This window comes from Pseudophryne corroboree, chromosome 8 (assembly GCF_028390025.1).
Source record: "Pseudophryne corroboree isolate aPseCor3 chromosome 8, aPseCor3.hap2, whole genome shotgun sequence".
In the NCBI taxonomy this organism is placed as follows: domain Eukaryota; kingdom Metazoa; phylum Chordata; class Amphibia; order Anura; family Myobatrachidae; genus Pseudophryne; species Pseudophryne corroboree.
The window spans coordinates 191,335,181-191,354,713 of NC_086451.1; the positions used below are offsets into that span (position 1 = coordinate 191,335,181).

The 19,533-nt window shown below is 47.1% G+C and overlaps 1 protein-coding gene across 12 annotated transcripts in view; it reads right to left on the minus strand.

Moving 5' to 3' along the window:
- The window catches only part of PHKA1 (phosphorylase kinase regulatory subunit alpha 1), an 828,488-nt gene that overhangs the window by 216,338 nt on the left and 592,617 nt on the right, over window positions 1–19,533 (minus strand). For all 12 annotated transcript variants that reach the window (XM_063937031.1, XM_063937029.1, XM_063937030.1 and 9 more), the window contains one exon: window positions 15,359–15,529. In XM_063937031.1, the coding sequence (XP_063793101.1) occupies window positions 15,359–15,529 (171 nt within the window). The remainder of the gene's footprint in view (window positions 1–15,358; window positions 15,530–19,533) is intronic.

The window sequence follows — 19,533 nt, forward strand, 5'->3', positions numbered from 1 at the left end:
CGCAGCCAGAGACCCCTACGAGCCGAGACGGACATGGAGGAGATCCCCGCAGCAATGGAACCCAGGTCCTTCATGGAATCTACCAGGAACCCTGCAGAATCCTGAATATTACGTAAAAAAAAAAATCAGCGTCACCTTTATCCATCGTAGTCAAGTCCTCCTGCAGAGTGATTGACCACCTGGCAATAGCTTTAGAAATCCGTGCACAGGCAATATTAGGCCGCAGTATAGCCCCTGAAGCCGTGTAAATGTATATGAGCGTAGCATCCACCTTGCGATCTGCCGGGTCCATCAATGCGGTAGATCCCTGGACTGTTAAAACCACCTGTTTTGACATCCTGGAGAAAGAGGCGTCAACTATCGACGGAGACTCAGACTTTTTTCTATCTTCCTCTGGGAAGGGAAAAGCAACCAAGACCCTCTTAAGGATCTGGAATTTTTTCTCCGGATTTTCCCAGGCTTTTTCAAAGATAGCATTTAATTCCTTAGATGCTGGTAAGGTGAGGGGGGGGATTTTTACGGTCTGTGAAAAAGGCCTCCTCAACCTGCTCTGGAGCTGTGTCAGTAATGTGTAACACATGCCTTACGGCCTCAATCATTAACTGCACCCCCTTAGCAAGTGATGCCGTTCCCCTCTAGACACATCCCCGTCACCATCTGCAGTGTCAGAATCGGTGTCCGTGTCATCCTGCATAATTTTGGCAAGTGCACATTTGTGAGAATGTACCGCAGGGGACCCTGAGGAAGCAGTATCAGACCATACAACCATAGAGGATTGTAGTACCTGAGTGGCATGCTCAGTTCTAGCAACCCTATCAGTAATCTGAGAAATAGTCCCCCTAAGAGAGGCTAACCATTCTGGCTCTCTAGTTGGGATCTGCGCTACAAAAGTGCAATCCTGATTACATGGGATGGGATCTTCCTGAGAAGATAAATCCTCTGCAGCATATGAAAGAGTCTCTAGACATGTTTGCAAATACACACCACCCTATTATAGGTACAGGGGGACACTAAACCAGCGCTGACCGTGTCCCTTAATAGGTGACACAGCCTTTACACAGCCTCCCCTCCCTTCTACAACCCCCTGGTACCGTACAGATAGCTGGAGTTGCACTGGAGGGACTGATTTTCCACTTGCATCCATTTGCAGGCAGGAAAATGGCGCTGAAACGCTGCTGGGTCAGCTCTGGGGAGAAGCTCCGCCCCCTTAATGGCGCAGTCTTCCCGCTCTTCTGAGATTATACTGGCCTGAGGATTTTGTGCTGGCTGAGATCCGCATACCCCGACAGGCTTGTTTGGTCAGTGTAGGGTCAGGTGCTGGCTCAGGGCGCCCCTCACAGCGCCGCACTGAAGTACCGCTGAGCCGTCCGAGAGCGCAGTTAATACTGCGCTCCTACCCTGAAGCCGCCATCTTCACACCGACCCCCCCCGCTTGTTAGGGGGGGCGGTGACTTACTCGCCACACTTCAGCTCTGCAAGGGGGTGGCGGCCTGCTGCTGGGGTCAGCGTTCTCCTGTGGCGGAGCACGATCTATACCCTCTGGAGCTCAATGTCCAGTCAGCGGAGGCAGTGGCTCAGACCCCGCAGGGCGGACATTGCTCCCCCCCTCAGTCCCTCATTGCAGGCAGGCTGTTGCTAACAGCCTCCTGTAAAAAAATAAACTCTAAAAGATAAACTTTACCAGAAAAGCTCTGTAGAGCTCCCCTAGCTGTGACCGGCTCCTCCGGGCACATTTTCTAAACTGAGTCTGGTAGGAGGGGCATAGAGGGAGGAGCCAGCCCACACTATTAAACTCTTAAAATGCCAATGGCTCATGGTGGACCCGTCTAAACCCCATGGTACTAATATGGACCCCAGCATCCTCTAGGATGTAAGAGAAATACACAGTAAGTATATCTTGTGAAATACCTATATCAGTTCACAAACCTGACGCACTTAGCCTCCTCAGGTTAAAGAATATAGGAGTAGCAAGCTGAGTGAAATACACGAGATGGCAGCCACGCAGCAGCTACATGCACACACACACATATAGTCACAATTGTACAATGCAGAAATTATACGAGACAATAAAACTGTACTGGACTAGCAATACAAAGTATTATTCAGTATAGCTATATGTAAACAATAGATATAACAAAACACAGTAGGTACTGGATGTATATCACAGGGTGTTTGTACCCCACAACCCTGAATGTATGCACTCTTTCTTAACTAACACTGGGACAGATGTATTAACCTGGAGAAGGCATAAGGAAGTGATAAACCAGTGATATGTGCAAGGTGATAAAGGAACCAGCCAATCAGCTCCAATATGTAAATTACCGTTAGGAGCTGATTGGCTGGTGCATTATCACCTTGCACTTAACACTGGTTTATCACTGTTTTATCACTTCCTTATGCCTTCTACAGGTTAATACATCTACCTCACTGTCCCTTGACAGGTAGAACACTTAAGTGTCCTGTAAAATGCACAGCGTTGGCGAGCAGGCGGCTTTACAGAGGAGGATATGCCCAAGCAGTCCCAGGAACAGTGCAGCTCCGTGTAATGGCGGCTGACAGGGAGTGAGGGAGAGATATGCAGCACCAGGGCGGGAACATTTACCCAAATGGTGCCCTGGGGCTGGGGGAGGAGCTACAGATTAGGCCTTATCCCCCTGCTGGCTTCCCCACCGGGCACTGCGGGCTATATAAAAAACGGGTTTTATAGAGAAAACCCCCCCACCTGTGCCCTGTGTCCCGATGGCTAGTGGAGTGGCTGCCCTTTACAGTGTCTACACCAGCGCGCGCGGCCCGCCTCCCACGGCCGTGCCGGATCGCGATACCAGCGGGCCAAAGAGACCCCTTACCTCCCCTCGTACCTGCGGCCACGTAATCCCGGAGGGCAGCGGCGAGTGTGTGACTGACCAAGAAAGACACCGGAGCCTCCGCTGTAGTTACCCGGCAACCAGGGCGCGGGAGTATACAGCGCCGCTGGGGGAGTGATGGAGCTGCAGCAGGGGATGTCTGGCTGACATCCAGTACAGCTGCAGCCCTTGAAGTCTTCAGATTTCTTCTGAAATTAGCTTATAATATGGGCTGCAGGAGCAGCCCTCCTGTTGATTGCCTGCTTACTGCATGGCACCAACTTAAAAACTGAGCTCCTGTGCACAGAGGTGGGGTTATAGAGGAGGCGGCGCTGTGCATCTTGGGAACAGTCAAAGCTTTGAGCCTGTTGATGCCTCGGATCAAGATCCTACTCTACACCCCAATGTTAATCCTTATGGAGCCCAGTGTACCCTGCAGCAGAAATAGCATTTAATTCCTTTGACGCAGGGAAGATTAGCAAGGATTTCTTATTTTCAGTGAAGTAAGCCTCCTCAACCTGCTCGGGTGTTGTATCAGCAATATTTAACACATCCCTAATAGCCTCTATCATCCACTGCACCCCTTTTGCAAGCGATGCAGTCCCCCGCAACACATCCCCGTCACCGTCTGCAGTATAAGAATCGGTATCATCCTGCATGATCTGAGCAAGAGCATGTATATTCACATAAACGGTGGGGAGCCCTGATGTACCAGAACTGGGCCAGACTGCCATAGAGTTCTGTAAAGCCTGAGTTGCATATTCATTTTGTGCAACCCTATTTGAAATCTGAGAAACATAGATTTGATAGAGGATAACAACTCAGGCTCCCTTGCTGGAATCTGTGCTAAACAGTGCAATCCTGATTACATGGAATGGGATCATCCTGAGAGGACATATCCTCTGCAGCATATGACACAGAGTCCCTAGACATTGCTTAATGGAGACCACAGACACTCAACACACACACACACAGGGGAGGACAGACTGACAGTTTCACCCGCAAGAATGGCAAAAGAGACACAGAGATTGGAGCCAACCCACACACAGCGCTTTTAATATAAAGGGAGACCCCCTATCAGCGCTGACTGTGCACCTTAATAAGTTGCACAGTCGTTTTGCAGCCTCCCCCCCTTCTACAACCCCCTGGTACCGTGATAGATCACTGGAGTTGCTGTGGAGGGACTTGCTCTTCACTGACAGCGTTGTGCAGGCAGTAAAACGGCGTTGAACGCTGCTGGGTCCGCTCTGAGAAGCTCCACCCCCAAAATAGCGCTGTCTTCCCGCTCTTCATAGGATTATACTGGCCTGAGGATTGATGCTGGCTGAGATCCGGGACCCCGAAAGGCTGCGTGACCAGTGTAGGCGCTGGCTCAAGGCGCCCCTCACAGCGCCGCACTATGTACCGCCGAGCCTCTGGAGCGCAGTTAATACTGTGCTCCTACCCTGATGCTGCCATCTTCACACCGGCCCCCCCGCTTGCTAGGGGGGTCGTTGACTCGCTCGCTACAAATCTTGAGCTCTGTAAGGGGGTGGCGGCATGTTGCTGGGGTGAGCGATCCGCTGTGGCGGGGAACGATGTATCCCCTCAGGAGCTCAGTGTACTGTCAGCGGAGATAGTGGCTCAGACCCCGCAGGGCGGACACTACTCCACCCCTTAGTCCCACGAAGCAGGGAAGCTGTTGCCAGCAGCCTCCCTGTAAAATAATAAACTCTAAAATAAACTTTACCAGAGAAACTCTGTAGAGCTCCCCTAGCTGTGACCAGCTCCTCCGGGCACATTTTCTAAACCGAGTCTGGTAGGAGGGGCATAGAGGGAGGTGCCAGCCCACACTCTCAAAGGCTCCTGGTGGACCCGTCTATACCCCATGGTACTAATATGGACCCCAGCATCCTCTAGGACATAAGAGAAAATACTTTCTGCAGACCTGAATCCAGTACAGCCCCCAAGTTAGTCATCCGTTGTGATGGCAAGATAGATGATTTTGCCCAATTTATGAGCCACCCGTGCCTCTGCAGACATGTTATTGTCTGTTGGAGATGGCACAGGAGCAATTCCTGTGATTGTGCCAGGATTAAAAGGTCGTCGAGGTATGGAAAAATTCTTAACCGTTGCTTGCGGAGATAAGCTGCCATAACCACCTTAATTTTGGTAAATACTCTGGGGGCTGTGGCTAACCCAAAGGGTAGGGCCTGGAACTGAAAATGCTGCTGGAGGATGGCGAACCTGAGATAACACTGATGGAACAGTGCTATAGGAACATGTAGGTAAGCATCCTGAATATCCAGGGATACCATATATCCCCTGGATCCATGGCCAAAACTATGGAGCATAACGTCACTCTCCATGTGGAACCTTGGTACCCAAATATATTTGTTTAGCATTTTGAGATTGAGAATGGGCCGAAATGACCCATTTGGCTTCTGAACCAAAAACAGGTTGGAGTAAAAACCCTGTCCCCGTTTTGCAGGGGGTACTGGAATGACTACTCCTGCCTGAAGCAATTTTTGAACTGCTTCTTGCAAAGCCCTAGCTTTCGTCTCTACCCGAGACGGGCTGGTGCAGAAGAACCTTCGAGGAGGATGCTTCTTGAAGGGAAAAACATAACCTAGAGATAGCGATTCTTGCACCCAGGCATCTGTTGTAGAATGCCAACAGATCTGTGCAAACTGAAGAAGTCGGCCCCCTACCCTGGGGTCCCCCAGGAGGAGGCCCGCACCATCAGGCTGATGGCTTTTCTTCTGGTTTGGAAGCTGGTCCTCTGGTAGCCCAGTGCTTTATCTCCGGCTGGGTCCACAGGTTATCCTCAGGATAACATTGGGATATGCCGGAGCGACAGCGGAAATGGCACCAAATAGTCACAAGCTTTCTGGCCTCCCAGGATGCATCGGGCTCATCCATATAATTCCGCCCACCGACTCAGTCAAATCAGTTTTTTGTTTGGTGCGGCAGGAGCCGGACCATGGTCACAGGGCTGCTGTTAAGGCAGCCCTAAGCTTTTATTATTTTATTTTTATAGTCTTACTATGTTTTTGAGTGATCTTTCTTAACAGCGTCTTAAACGCATGCTAGAAAGAGTCGCTCCAACAACTCTCCACCAGGTTGCAACAACGCTTACCTCCGGGTACTAGTGCTGTCTCGACGGGCGCCTGTGTCGGATGTTCTAACAGGTTCAGCAGACGTTACCAGGCTGTGGCCGGAGCATGGGGAGAAGGTAAAGCATTGGCTCCACTTACTAGGGGACTTCGGACACAGCCGCACTGTATTGGAGGAGACTACAAACAGTGGCTGACGCGCCGCCACTCTTAAGTGTTCCAGCGCTATGTTTTAGGGATCATAGGTGCCAGGACTAGGTTGAGGCCGCGATCCCTGGAGTTTATGTCAGCAGGGGGAGTCAGACGCTCTCCTGGTCGCCCCTCCCCCCAGTTCATGACCAGTTTCCGTGCGTCTCCTGTCCATGAACTGATGACCGCACTTCCGTCTCAGACGCTACCACGAGGGTACTCGTCCCAGCTTAGGCCACTGCGGTGGTGTACACTAGAGTTGCCGCCGAGACCAGGTCGCAGACAGGAGCGTCTGCATACACTCATTGTTCACTGAGCGTCTGTGTCCGTTAATGAGCGTGTGTGTCTCTTATCAGTTACGGGAGCGGCAGTGTACACTAGTAGCGTCTGAATCCACTCAGCGTCTTTCGAGCGTATTTATCGATCCTGGAAGTGGGGTGAGTCTCCCTGTATCCCACTCTACTGAGTAAGGGTTATACAGTACTAAGATTCTATCTACTTGTTAGTATGAATAGTTAATGCTGGTACACAATGCATATGAGGCCTGTACAGTACTGTTGTTTTCTGCATAACATGTCTGAAAATGGTAATAGCTGTTTAAAAACAGAAATGCAGTAATTGTACTCCTACATACTGGAGAAGTATTTTGTGGTTGATTATATTCTCATATGACAATGTCTAATAATTAATATGAGACTGACTGCTAGTGTGATTGCTGACTTTTATAGGTTTGTCAGTATCGTGTTCTGAACCTCAATTCAGGTGCTCGGGTTGTGGTCAGATTGATATCACTTTTATATTTATATAAGTGATCTCAGTCACAGAGAGTGTAGTATATTATATAAACAGATTATTTACCATGTCTATGAGCGGCAAAAGTGACGAGGAGACTTTATCAGGGACTCCTACACCCTTAACATGTCTATCTTGTAAAGTAGGGGTGTTAGCCCGGTATTTAACTTATGACGGGTTATGTGCAAACTGTTGTGCGTATCAGCAAAATAAAAGACAGGTTAAGCAACCAGTAGATCCACCATGGGCTGTGTTTGCACAGACTTTGTCTACAGTAGCTGACAAACTAGCACCTGTGGTGACACACACGGGAGTAGGATACTCTATTAACCCTTACATGCAGCTCCCTTCTTGTGGGTTAATTCCAGCAGCTTCAACAAGTAAGCAGGCTGGTGAAGCTAGGGTAGATACATCTATGTTACAGACTACACAAGACGATACAACAGATGAGGATACTGTGTATTCAAATTCCCCATATGATGGCCAGTCGGAGGGTTTCAGCTCAGAGGATATAGCTGAGCCTATTGATGCCATGAAGGCTGTTCTGTCTCTGGAAGAATCAGCCAAAGCAATAACAAAATCTAAAGCACCTGTGTTTAAACATCAAAAAGCAGTTAGGATCGAGTTTCCAGGGTCAGAAGATCTAATGGAAATTATGGAGGAACCTTGGGCAAAACCCAATAAAAAGTATAGAATTCCGAAAAAGTGGGATTCTTACTATCCTTTTCCGGCTGAAGACTGTTCTAAAAGAGAAGTTCCTCCTAAAGTAGATGCACATGTCGTGCGACTCGTGCGAAAATCTATTTTACCATTACCCTCTACCTCATTGAATGATGTCACAGATAGAAGAGTAGATGGTTTTTTGAAAAACATTTTTTCTTTGTCAGGAGCTGTTGTAAGGCCAGCTATGGCTTCGGCCTGGATGGCAAAAGCAATGGTAGAACGGGCGGAGGAACTAGAGAGTGGCCTCTCCGCACCTACCAGGGAGCAGGAGTCTCATCTAGGCCATATAAAACAAGCTGCACAGTAGTTGGAAGAAGCAGCAATTGATATGGGTACAATTGCTTCTAAAGCATCAGCCTTAACGGTAGCAGCTCGCAGAGCAATTTGGCTACGTACTTGGAAAGCGGATGCAGAATCCAAGAAAGCTCTGGAAGTGTTGCCTTTCGCTGGTAATATTCTGTTCAGAAAGCAATTGACAGATACTCTGGAATCGGAAGCTGTATCCAAAAAGGTCAGGTTTCCAGCTAGTTATAACCCTAAACTGAGGGGTTCAAAATTTCAGCCATTTCGATGGCAGGGTAGAGCAAAAGGAAAGAATTATTCTAACCAACCCCAGTATAATAAATCAGCTAGGGGTAGGAAGCAATGGGCCAATAGACGGCCAGCTTCCAAATCAGAACAGAAGCCATCAGTTTGAGGGTGTGGGCCTCCGCCTGGAGGATTCCAGGGTTGGGGGCCGACTCCTTCACTTCGCACACATATGGCAGCAGTCGACGACAGATGCTTGGGTGCAGAAGGTGGTATCTCTTGGTTAGGGTTTCACTTTCAAGAAGCAACCTCCTCAAAGTTTTTTTGCACCAGCCCGTCTCGTATAGAGTCGAAGGCCACAGCTCTGCAAGAAGCAGTTCAGAAGTTGCTTCAGTCTGGAGTAATTACCCCAGTACCCCTGACACAAATGGGATGGGAGTTTTACTCCAACCTATTTTTGATTCAGAAGCCAAATGGATCATTCCGACCAATTCTCAATCTCAAGAGGTTAAAAGAATATGTTTGGGTTCCAAAGTTTCACATGGAGATGTTACGCTCCATAGTTTTGGCCAGGGAGCCAGGAGATTACATGGTATCTCTGGATGTACAGGACGCTTACCTGCATGTGCCCATAGCACGGTCCCATCTGTGCTACCTCAGGTTTGCCATCCTCCAGCAACATTTTCAGTTACAGGCTTTGCCCTTTGGGCTGGCAACAGCCCCCAGGGTATTTACCAAAATTATGGCGGTTATGGTAGCTTATCTCCACAAACAGGGGATAAGAATTTTTCCATACCTCGACGATCTTTTAATCCTGGCTCAATCCCAGGAGTTACTTTTGGGCCATCTCCAACAGACAATAGCTTGTCAACAGAGACACTGTTGGCTCATAAATTGGGAAAAGTCGTCTCTGAGTCCATCACAACGGATGGTTCACTTTGGGACAATATTGGATTCAAGTCTACAAAGGATAATCTTACCTGGAAAAAAGATATCCAAGGTGCAGGTAATGACTCAGGAATTATTGCACAGTCAGACAGTATCAGTCCATGCAGCAATGCAAGTGATGGGTCTGATGGTGTCAACATTCAACATGGTGGACTATGCACAATTCCACTCCAGACCCCTACAGCACCTCATTCTAACCAGATGGAATGGAAAACATCAGACAATAAAAAGACAGATGATAAAGCTTCCAGTAAACGTAAAAAGGTCACTAGCCTGGTGGTTACAGACGGACCATCTAGACAAGGGGAGACCCTTTTGGATAGCAGATTGGCAAGTGCTAACAACAGATGCCAGTCTTCAAGGCTGGGGAGCAGTGTTCGAAAATGTTTGGTTCCAGGGAAAATGGACCACAAGTGAAAGCTGCCTGCCAATAAATCTGTTGGAGATAAGTGCCATATATATGGCTCTGGTCCAGGCAAAGAACATTCTGCAAGGAAGACCAGTCCAGGTCCGTTCAGACAATGCAACAGCAGTAGCGTACCTCAACCATCAGGGAGGAACTCACGGCAAAAGATTGATGGAGGAAGTAACTCACATACTAAGGTGGGCAGACCACCATCTTCCGGCATTGTCCGCAGTGTTTGTGCCAGGAGTGCTGAACTGGGAAGCAGACTCAGTCGACACACCAGTCAGGAGACCGAATGGGAGTTACACCAGGAAGTATTTCAACCTCTAGTAAACAGATGGGGTCTGCCAGAGATGGATCTCATGGCGTCCCGTTGGAACAACAAAGTTCCGGCATACGGGTCAAGAACAAAGGATCCTGGGGTGATCCTTGTAGACGCACTGTCAGTGAAATGGGAATTTCATCTGGCATATCTGTTTCCTCCAATCTCCCTGTTACCCAGGGTGGTGAGGAAAATAAAGCAAGCAAAGGGAGCCATAATTCTAATAGCTGCAGCCTGGCCCAGAAGGCATTGGTACATAGATCTACTAAGGATGTCCGTGGAAGCTCCAATTCTGCTTCAGCAACGTCCAGATCAACTAATGCAGGGGCCTTGTTATCACAGCCATCTGGAACGGCTGTCTTTGACGGCGTGGCTGTTGAAAACTCTATCCTAAAAGCAAGAGGATTTTCACAACAGGTAATTCAAACCATGCTTAGAGCAAGAAAGTCTTCTTCAGCTCGTATTTATCATCGAACATGGCAGGCCTATATTCATTGGTTTAGTGAAAGAGGTATAGATCCAAGATCTTTTAAAAGTATCCAGGATTTTGGATTTCCTCCAAGCAGGAATGGATAAGGGTTTAAAGGTGGCTTCCTTGAGAGTTCAAGTTTCAGCATTAACTGTATGGTTTCAGAAAAAGATTGCTAACCTACAGGATGTGCGTACTTTTTTTCAGGGAGTGTTGGACATTCAACCACCGTTTGTTCCTCCTGCAGTGCCCTGGGCTTTAAATCTGGTTCTTAATATCCTTCAAGGGGCTCCGTTTGAACCACTTAAGAGAGCAGATCTTAAATGGTGGACGGATAAAGTTCTCTTTCTTCTGACAATGGCGAAGGCTAGAAGAGTGTCAGATTTAGGAGCGCTGTCGTTTAAGTCTCCTTTTCTGATCTTTTATCCAGATAAAGCAGTTCTCAGAACTAGATCTGGTTATCTTCCGAAGGTGGTCTCAAAGTTTCACCTGAACGTAGAAATTGTAGTCCCGGCTTTTCAGGTATCGGGACTTTCTGCGGGAGAAGCGTCGCTGGATGTAGTCCGTGCATTAAGAATTTACATAGAACGTACTAATGCCATCAGAAAGACAGATTCTCTCTTCATTCTCTACGGATTTTACAAAAGAGGATGGCCTGCTACTAAACAGACGCTAGCAAGATGGCTTCGAATGACGATTTCAGAAGCATATTCTCGTGCTGATATCCCTGCTCCGGCTAATGTCTCTGCGCACTCTACACGTAAGGTAGGTCCTTCACGGGCAGCACAACATGGTGCTTCATCAGAACAGATTTGTAAGGCAGCCACATGGTCTTCCATTAACACATTCATTAGACATTATGCCTTGGATACTTTTGCCTCTCATGATGCGGAATTCGGGCGAAAGGTTCTCCTGGCTAATCAGGAGCGTCCCCACCACTAATAATGGATTTGGGAATCCCAACGTTATCCTGTGGATAACCTGTGGACCCAGCCGGAGAAATATACCGTTATGGTAAGAACTTACCGTTGATAACGGAATTTCTCCTATGTCCACAGGTATCCACAGGGTTCCAACCCTGACGCACCTGATTTGAGGATCTTTACAATCACTAAACCTCTTCCCTCTTGTATGGAAGGGTGTGCATGTGTGTTCTTATCGCCTAAATAGGGTTCTACATGATGCTCCTGCATAAATGCTGTGAAAACAATTGATTTGACTGAGTCGGTGGGCGGGATTATATGGATGAGCCCGATGCATCCTGGGAGGCCAGAAAGCTCGTGACTATTTGGTGCCATTTCCGCTGTCGCTCCGGCATATCCCAATGTTATCCTGTGGATACCTGTGGACATAGGAGAAATACCGTTATCAACGGTAAGTTCTTACCATAATGGTATATTTTGACTTACCAAACCTGTTGTACTGGGACTGCTTATGATCACTTTTTCCCTTTGCTTTTCCTTGAGACCGAAAGGTTTGGGGTTATATATGGAAGGAAACTTGACTTTCTTGGAGTCTGCACTGACTCCAGAATATCTGTCAATTCTTTACCAAACAGAATATTTCCAGAAAAAGGCAAAGTTTCCAAAACCATCTTAGATTCTGAATCAGCTTCCCACGTACGTAACCAAACTGCTCTGCGAGCAGCTATTGTTGAGGCTGTTGCCCTAGAAGCAATAGTACCCATATCTAATGCAGCTTCTTCCAAGAATACTGCAGCCTGTTTAATATGAGCTATATAGGATTTTTGCTCTCTAGAAGCTGATGAAAATCACTTTCCAATGCATCAGCCCAGGCAGCCACTGCCTTTGCCATCCAAGCTGAAGCCATGGCTGGCCTTATGACTGCTCCAGACAGGGAAAATATGTTTTTTAGAAAACCATCCACTCTCCTGTCCGTGACATCATTTAATGATGTTGACGGCAAAGGTAATATAGATTCTCGCACTAATCGAATCACATGCATATCTACTTTAGGAGCCACCTCCCTTTTTAAACAGTGCCCGATAGGAAAAGGAAAATTGGAGTCCCATTCTTGGGGAATTCTATACTTTTTACAGGGTGTTGCCCAAGCCTCTTCCATAATTTCCGTCAGCTGGTCTGACCCTGGAAACTCAGTCTTAACTGTTTTGGGATGTTTAAACACAAGTGCCTTGGTTTTTAACACAGACTCTGCTGAATCTTCTAAGGATAGAATGGCCTTCGTTGCTCTAATTAATTCAGCTATATACACTGAGCTGAGACCTTCCTCCTCCTCTTCGTATGTCGAAATAGAGTAAACTGAGCTTTCATCTTCCGATGAATCGTCATGTGTAGCCTGTGAAGGTGAAGATTTACTTACCATCGGGTTATCAACTTGTTTCATTTGAGAAGCCGCTGGGGGAAATTATATACCGTAGGTAAGGAGCTGCATGTATGGGTACCCCATTCCTGGTACAGAAGCTGTAGGAATTATCCGTTCAGCTATAATTGACAAAGTCTGTGCAAACATAGCCCAAGGTGGATTTATCTGTACCTGACGTTGTACAGGGATCTGCCTTGTATTCTGCTGAAAGGCAAAACAATTTGCACATAAACCATCCTGAACCAGATCCTGAGAGGATAATACAGTTTTGCAAGACAAACATGATATGAGTGTTGCTGTAAGAGTACCTTCGTCGCCTTTGCCGCTTTTAGACATGATAAATAATTAGCACTTTCACAGTGTACTACACAACTTGTGACTGTAATCACTTTAACCTTCTAACGTGGTATCAATCTGACCCTACCCATGCACCAGCATTGAGGATCTTAGAAGAAACTGACAAACATATATTAAAGTCAGTAATCACACTAGCAGTCAGTCACATGTTATATATTAGTCATATGAGCATATCATCAACTACAAACACTTTTTAAAGTATGTAGGCGAACATTTACTGAATCATGTATAAACAGATCTAACGTATTCAGACGCAATGCGAAGAAAACCACAGTAAATGTACACAGTCTCATATGTAATAGGCACTTACCTTAACTATTCATACTGAAAAAGTAGATAGAAATTTAGTGCTGTATAACCCGCACTCAGTAGAGTGGGATACAGGGAGACTCGCCTCGCTTCCAGGATCGATCAATACGTTAGCGAACGCTGAGTGGATCCAGACACTCCTAGTGTACACTGCCGCTCCAGGAACCTATAGTGAACACAGACGCATCGGTCACACAGCCTCCTATGCTGTGACCGGGTCTCCTCACGATAACGTTCATTGAACACAGACGCAGTGGTCATACAGCCGCCTATGCTGTGACTGGGTCTCCTCGTGGTAGCGCTCAGTGAACACCGATGCAGTGGCTTATGCTGCTACAGAGTCCCCTCGTGGTAGCGTCTGAAACGGAAGCAAGGAATCAGTTCATGGCGAGAGACTCTGCGGAAACTGGTCATGAACCAGGGGGAGGGGTGACCAGGAGAGCGTATGACTCCCCCTGCTGACATCAACCCTATGGATCGCGGCCTCATGCTATTCCTGGTGCCTAAGATCCCTAAGGCCCAGCGCTGGTGCACCCGCGGTGGCAGCCGCGTCAGCTACTGTTCGGTAGTCTCATCCCAATACAGTGCGGCTGTGTCCGTATTCCATCTACTAAGGAGAACTGGTGCATTACCTTCTCTCCGTGCTCCAGCCACAGCCTGGTAACATCTGCCAGATGCCCGCCGAAACAACACCGTACTCGTGGGAAAGCGTTGTCGCGACCCGGCAGAGAGTTGTTGGAGCGACCCTTTCTTAAGCGTTTAAGACGCTTTTTAGAAAGATCACTCAAAAACTAGTAAGACTATTAAAAATAACATAAGGAAGCTAAGGGCTGCTGAAAAAACAGCAGGCCTCTGACCATGGTCCGGCTCCTGCCGCACCAAACAAAAAACTGATTTGCCTGAGCCAGTGGGCGGGATATATGGATGGGCCCGTTGCATCCTGGGAGGCCAGAAAGCTTTTGATCATTTGGTGCCAATCCGCTGTTGCTCCATCATATCCCATTGTTATCCTGTGAACAACCTGTGGACCCTGCTGTAGAAAAAGGAGATTAAAATACCCCTTTACCTCAGCGCCAGTCTGGGTCCTCAGTGGGCACCGCAGCTCGCAGCCCGATGAACGTTGCGCCCTAATGCCGCCATTGTCACCTGGGACCAGCTAACCAGGACCCTGGTGTAATCACTCACAGCACTGCGTCTACTTCAGCATCTGTTAGGGGTGGCGGCATGCTGCCGGTGTGTGCGCACACCCTGGGGGTATGTGAAACAGCGCCTGAGGAGCTCAGTGTCCTGTCAGCAGGGATACGAACTATTAACTCTATAGGAGGTTGGTTTGACCCCCCTTTCCTCCCCAAGTCTCACGACGCCTGCAGACTGGTTGCCAACCAGTGCTGCCTGACAATATCAAACTAAATAAAAGATTTGAAGAAAACTCTCTGGAGCTTCAGAGGAATACACCCGGCTCCTTGAGCACGTTTTTCTAAACTGAGTCTGCTAGGAGGGGCATGGAGGGGAGGAGCCAGCACACGCTAATGATTTCTAAAAGTGCCAGGCTCCAACTGACCCGATCTATACCCCATGGAACTAATGTCATCCCAGTATCCACTAGGACGATAGAGAAATTAAAATTGTGGGGACTTGAGATCTGATTGCCTAAGCATAGGAAAAGTGCTGCAAAAACATTTAGGTCTATTTATTAAGTCTTGGAGTGAGAATAAAGCACCAGCAAACCCACTCCTAACTGCCATGTTACAGACTGTGTTTGAAAAATGACAGAAGCTGGTTGGTTGGTATTTTGGGGCAGATGTAGTAAGCCTGGAAAAGTAGAAGGTGCTAACGCACCAGTCAGTCAGCTCCTCACTAATTTTTCAAACCCAGCCTGTAATTTGACAGTTAGGAACCGATTGGCTGGTGCATTATCACCTTCCACTTTATCACTTCTCCAGACTTAATACATCTGCCCCAGTATCTTTCTCCACGGCTTAGTGAATAGTCCCCTAAATACTTATGTATGTAAAAATCCAAAAAATATCTTACCTTGCACATTCAGACTCTTGGCTTTTGTGTGAAGGGAAATAATATCTCGCGTATTGTGAATGGCAGCTCGGAATCTATTCAATCCCCCTTTCTGTTTAGCAGCCGATGTTCGGGGTTTGGTGGTGCCCAAAAGTTGACTGAGATATTGTGCTACTTCGTCCTCTGAATCTTCTGCAATGAGTAATCAAGAGTATAGTAAAAGAAAAGCCCAATCCATCATCTCTAAAAAAAAAAAGAAGGAAAAAGTCTTTCAGGTTGTCAGGTCATTTATCAGACAACAAGCGAGAAAGGAAATAAAAAACAATATTCTGTATACAGAGGTATTAAGGTCCATGCTTTGGACTGCAAATAGTTAGAGGACTGGGTTAAATTGAATATAATGTAATTTATTTAGCCAGATTTATATATGTCTGCAACAGAAGCAGCACTATAGAAATAATGAAGACATACTCTCTCATTTAAAGTCTTTCTCTTTTAAATTTAAAATCAATTCTCTCCACCATTATGCTGGCTCCAGATATAGCACGGACTCATTATTGAACATGATGGTAAATGTGGTTAGAAAATGATCATGACCATTTTTGGTCTCTGTGTGTGTTCATATTGCACCAGACTCTTCAGTGCAGCTGCAAAAAATAGGATTTTAATTACCTGCCGGTAAATCCTTTTCTCGTAGTCCATAGAGGATGCTGGGGTCCAGCTTAGTACCATGGGGTATAGACGGTTCCGCAGGAGCCTTCGGCACTTTAAGACTTTTTAACAATGTGAACTGGCTTCTCCCTCTATGCCACTCCTCCAGACCTCAGTATAGGAACTGTGCCCGAGGAGACGGACAACTTCGAGAGAAGAATTTACATTAAACAAGTGGCGAGATTCACACCAGCTCACACCATACCATAAACATGCCACCTAACATGGCCTTTAACATAACCCATGCTAACGTGCATGCATAACATAACAGCAACTGCTGTAAAAAACATCTTAACACATAAGAATCTGTGTAAAAAGATCAAACGTAATTTGCAGGAAAAATGAGCACTGGGCGGGCGCCGAGCATCCTCTACGGACTACGAGAAAAGGATTTACCGGCAGGTAATTAAAATCCTATTTTCTCTTACATCCTAAAGGATGCTGGGGTCCATTTTAGTACCATGGGGAAGTACTAAAGCTCCCAGTACGGGCGGGAAAGTGCTAATGTTCCTGCAGAACTAACTGACCAAATTTAAGGTTGTCAGCCGCCAAGGTGTCAAACTTGTAAAATTTAGCAAACGTGTTTGCACCTGACAATGTAGCTGCTCGGCAAATCTGCAACGTCAAGACACCCCAGGCAGCCGCCCAGGACGAATCCACTTTCCTTGTAGAGTGGGCTTTTACCGAACTCGGTAACGGCAATCCTGCCGTGGAATGAGCGTGCTGAATGGTACCTCTGATCCAGCGCGCAATAGTCTGCTTAGAAGCAGGACCCCCAATCTTGTTGGGGTTATAGAGGACAAACAGAGATTCTGTTTTCCTTATCCGAGCCGTTCTTGCAACATAAGTCCTCAGTGCTCTGACGACATCCAAGGACTTTGAGACGGCTGAGGTGTTAGAAGCTACTGGCACCACCACAGGTTGGTTGATATGGAAAGAAAAGACAACCTTAGGAAGAAAGTGCTGACGTGTTCTCAGTTCAGCCCCATCTTCATGAAATATCAAATAAGGACTCTTGTGAGACAGAGCCCCTAACTCAGACACTCGTCTGCCTGAAGCCAAGGCCAACAGCATGACCACTTTCCAAATTAGAAACTTCAACTCCACCTCTTGCAGAGGCTCAAACCAGTCCGATTTAAGGAACTGCAACACCACATTAAGATCCCATGGCGCCACAGGAGGCACAAAGAGAGGTTGGATGCGCAAAACCCCCTTCACAAACGTCTGGACTTCAGGAAGGGAAGCCAACTGTTTCTGAAAGAAAATGGACAAGGCCGAAAATTGGACCTTGATGGACCCTAATCTCAATCCAGCATCCACACACGCCTATAGAAATAGGAGAAGCCGTCCTAATTGAAACTCCACCGCAGGAGACTTCTTGGATTCACACCAAGATACATATTTTCTCCAAATATGATGGTAATATTTGGACGTTACCCCTTTCCTGGCCAGAATAAGTGTGGGAATTACTTAATTGGGAATACCCTTACGGGCTAGGATCTGGCGCTCAACAGCCATGCCGATAAACGCAGCCGTGGTAAGTCTTGATAAACTAACAGCCCCTGCTGAAGCAGGTCCTCGCGAAGAGGAAGAGGCCGAGGATCTTCCTTGGAAGCTTTCCCCTTGCGTGACTGCTCCCCAAACTCGGAGACTTGCATCCGTGGTCACCAGGATCCAGGTCTGAATCCCGAACCTGCGTCCCTCCAGGAGGTGAGACATTTGTAGCCACCACAGGAGCAAAATTCTGGCTTTCGCTGACAAGATTATCCCTTGATGCATGTGGAGATGCGACCTGGACCACTTGTCCAGTAGGTCCCACTGGAAAACCCTGGCATGGAATCGGCCATATTGTAGCGCCTCGTAAGCTGCTATCATTTTCCCCAGCAGGCGAATGCACTGATGAATCAATACTCTTCGTGGTCTCAAAATTTGTTTGACCATGCTCTGGATTTCCTGAGCCTTTTCCACCGGTAGAAACACTCTCTGTACCTCAGTGTCCAGTATCATTCCCAGAAATGATAACCTCATCGTCAGTTCCAGCTGTGATTTTGGAAAGTTGATAATCCAACCGTGCTGTTGAAGTACCGTCAGGGATAATGCTATGTTCTGGAGTAACTTGTCCCTAAATCTCGCTTTTATGAGGAGATCATCCAAGTATGGAATTATGTTGACTCCTTGTTTGCGAAGGAGAACCATCATCTCTGCCATCACCTTGGTGAATATTCTCGGAGCCGTGGAGCGCCCGATCGGTAAAGTTTGGAATTTGTAGTGGCAATCCTGAACCGCAAACCTCAGGTATGCTTGATGTGGAGGGTAAATGGGGACATGCAAGTAAGCATCCTTGATGTCCACTGACACCAGAAATTCCTTTTCTTCCAAGCTGGAGATCACCGCTCTTAGGGACTCCATCTTGAATTTGAACCTTTTCAAATAAAGATTCAGAGATTTTAGGTTTAAAATCGGTCTGACCGAGCCATCCGGCTTCGGCACCACAAACAGGCTTGAATAAAAGCCTTGGTTCTTTTGTTCGGCAGGAACCAAGGAAATTACTTTGTCTTGACATAATTTCTGTATTGCGTTCAGCACATTTGTTCTGTCCTGAACAGAAACTGGCAAGGCTGATTTGAAAAATCGGCATGGGGAAGGTCTTGAAATTCCAACCTGTAACCTTGGGATACTATCTGTAATATCCAAGGATCCAGATCTGAGTGAATCCATACCTGGCTGAAAAACAGTAGATGTGCCCCCACCCGATCACACTCCCGCAGAAGAGCCCCAGCATCATGCTGTGGCTTTAGCAGAAGTAGTTGCTGACTTCTGCTCCTGCGAGCCTGATGTTGTTGTAGGTTTTCTACCTCTTCCTCTCCCTTTTCCTGAGAAAAAAGGGGTACCCTTAGCCTTTTTGTACTTGATGGGCCAAAAGGACTGCATAGTATGAGACTGTTATACTTTTCTAGGCGGTGCAGCTGCCGACGGCAGAAATGCTGATTTGCCAGATGTAGTAGTTGATATCATGGCATCCAGCTTTTTACCAAAGAGGGCCTCAACATTGTAGGGGAGCGCCTCAATATTTCTTTTGGATTCTGCGTCAGCATTCCATTGGCGGATCCAGAGTGCCCTGCGTGCTGAAATCGCCATAGCAGAGGCTCTTGAGCCCAGTAAGCCAACATCCTTCATAGCCTCAACTAAGTAATCTGCATAATCTTTGATATAACCTAGAATTAGAAGCATATCATCTTTATCGACCATGTCAATATTAACAATCAAATTGTCTGCCAACTTTTCCACTTCGTTACCTACCCACGCAGAAGCAATTGTGGGCCTGAGTAACGTACCCGTAGCAATATAGATGGACTTTAAAGTTGTTTCTAACTTGCGGTCAGCAGGTTCTTTTAACAAAACTGACCCTGGGGCAGGCAAAATGCTTTTCTTCGACAACCTAGAGACTGAGGTGCCTACTATTGGGGGTGACTCCCACGTACACC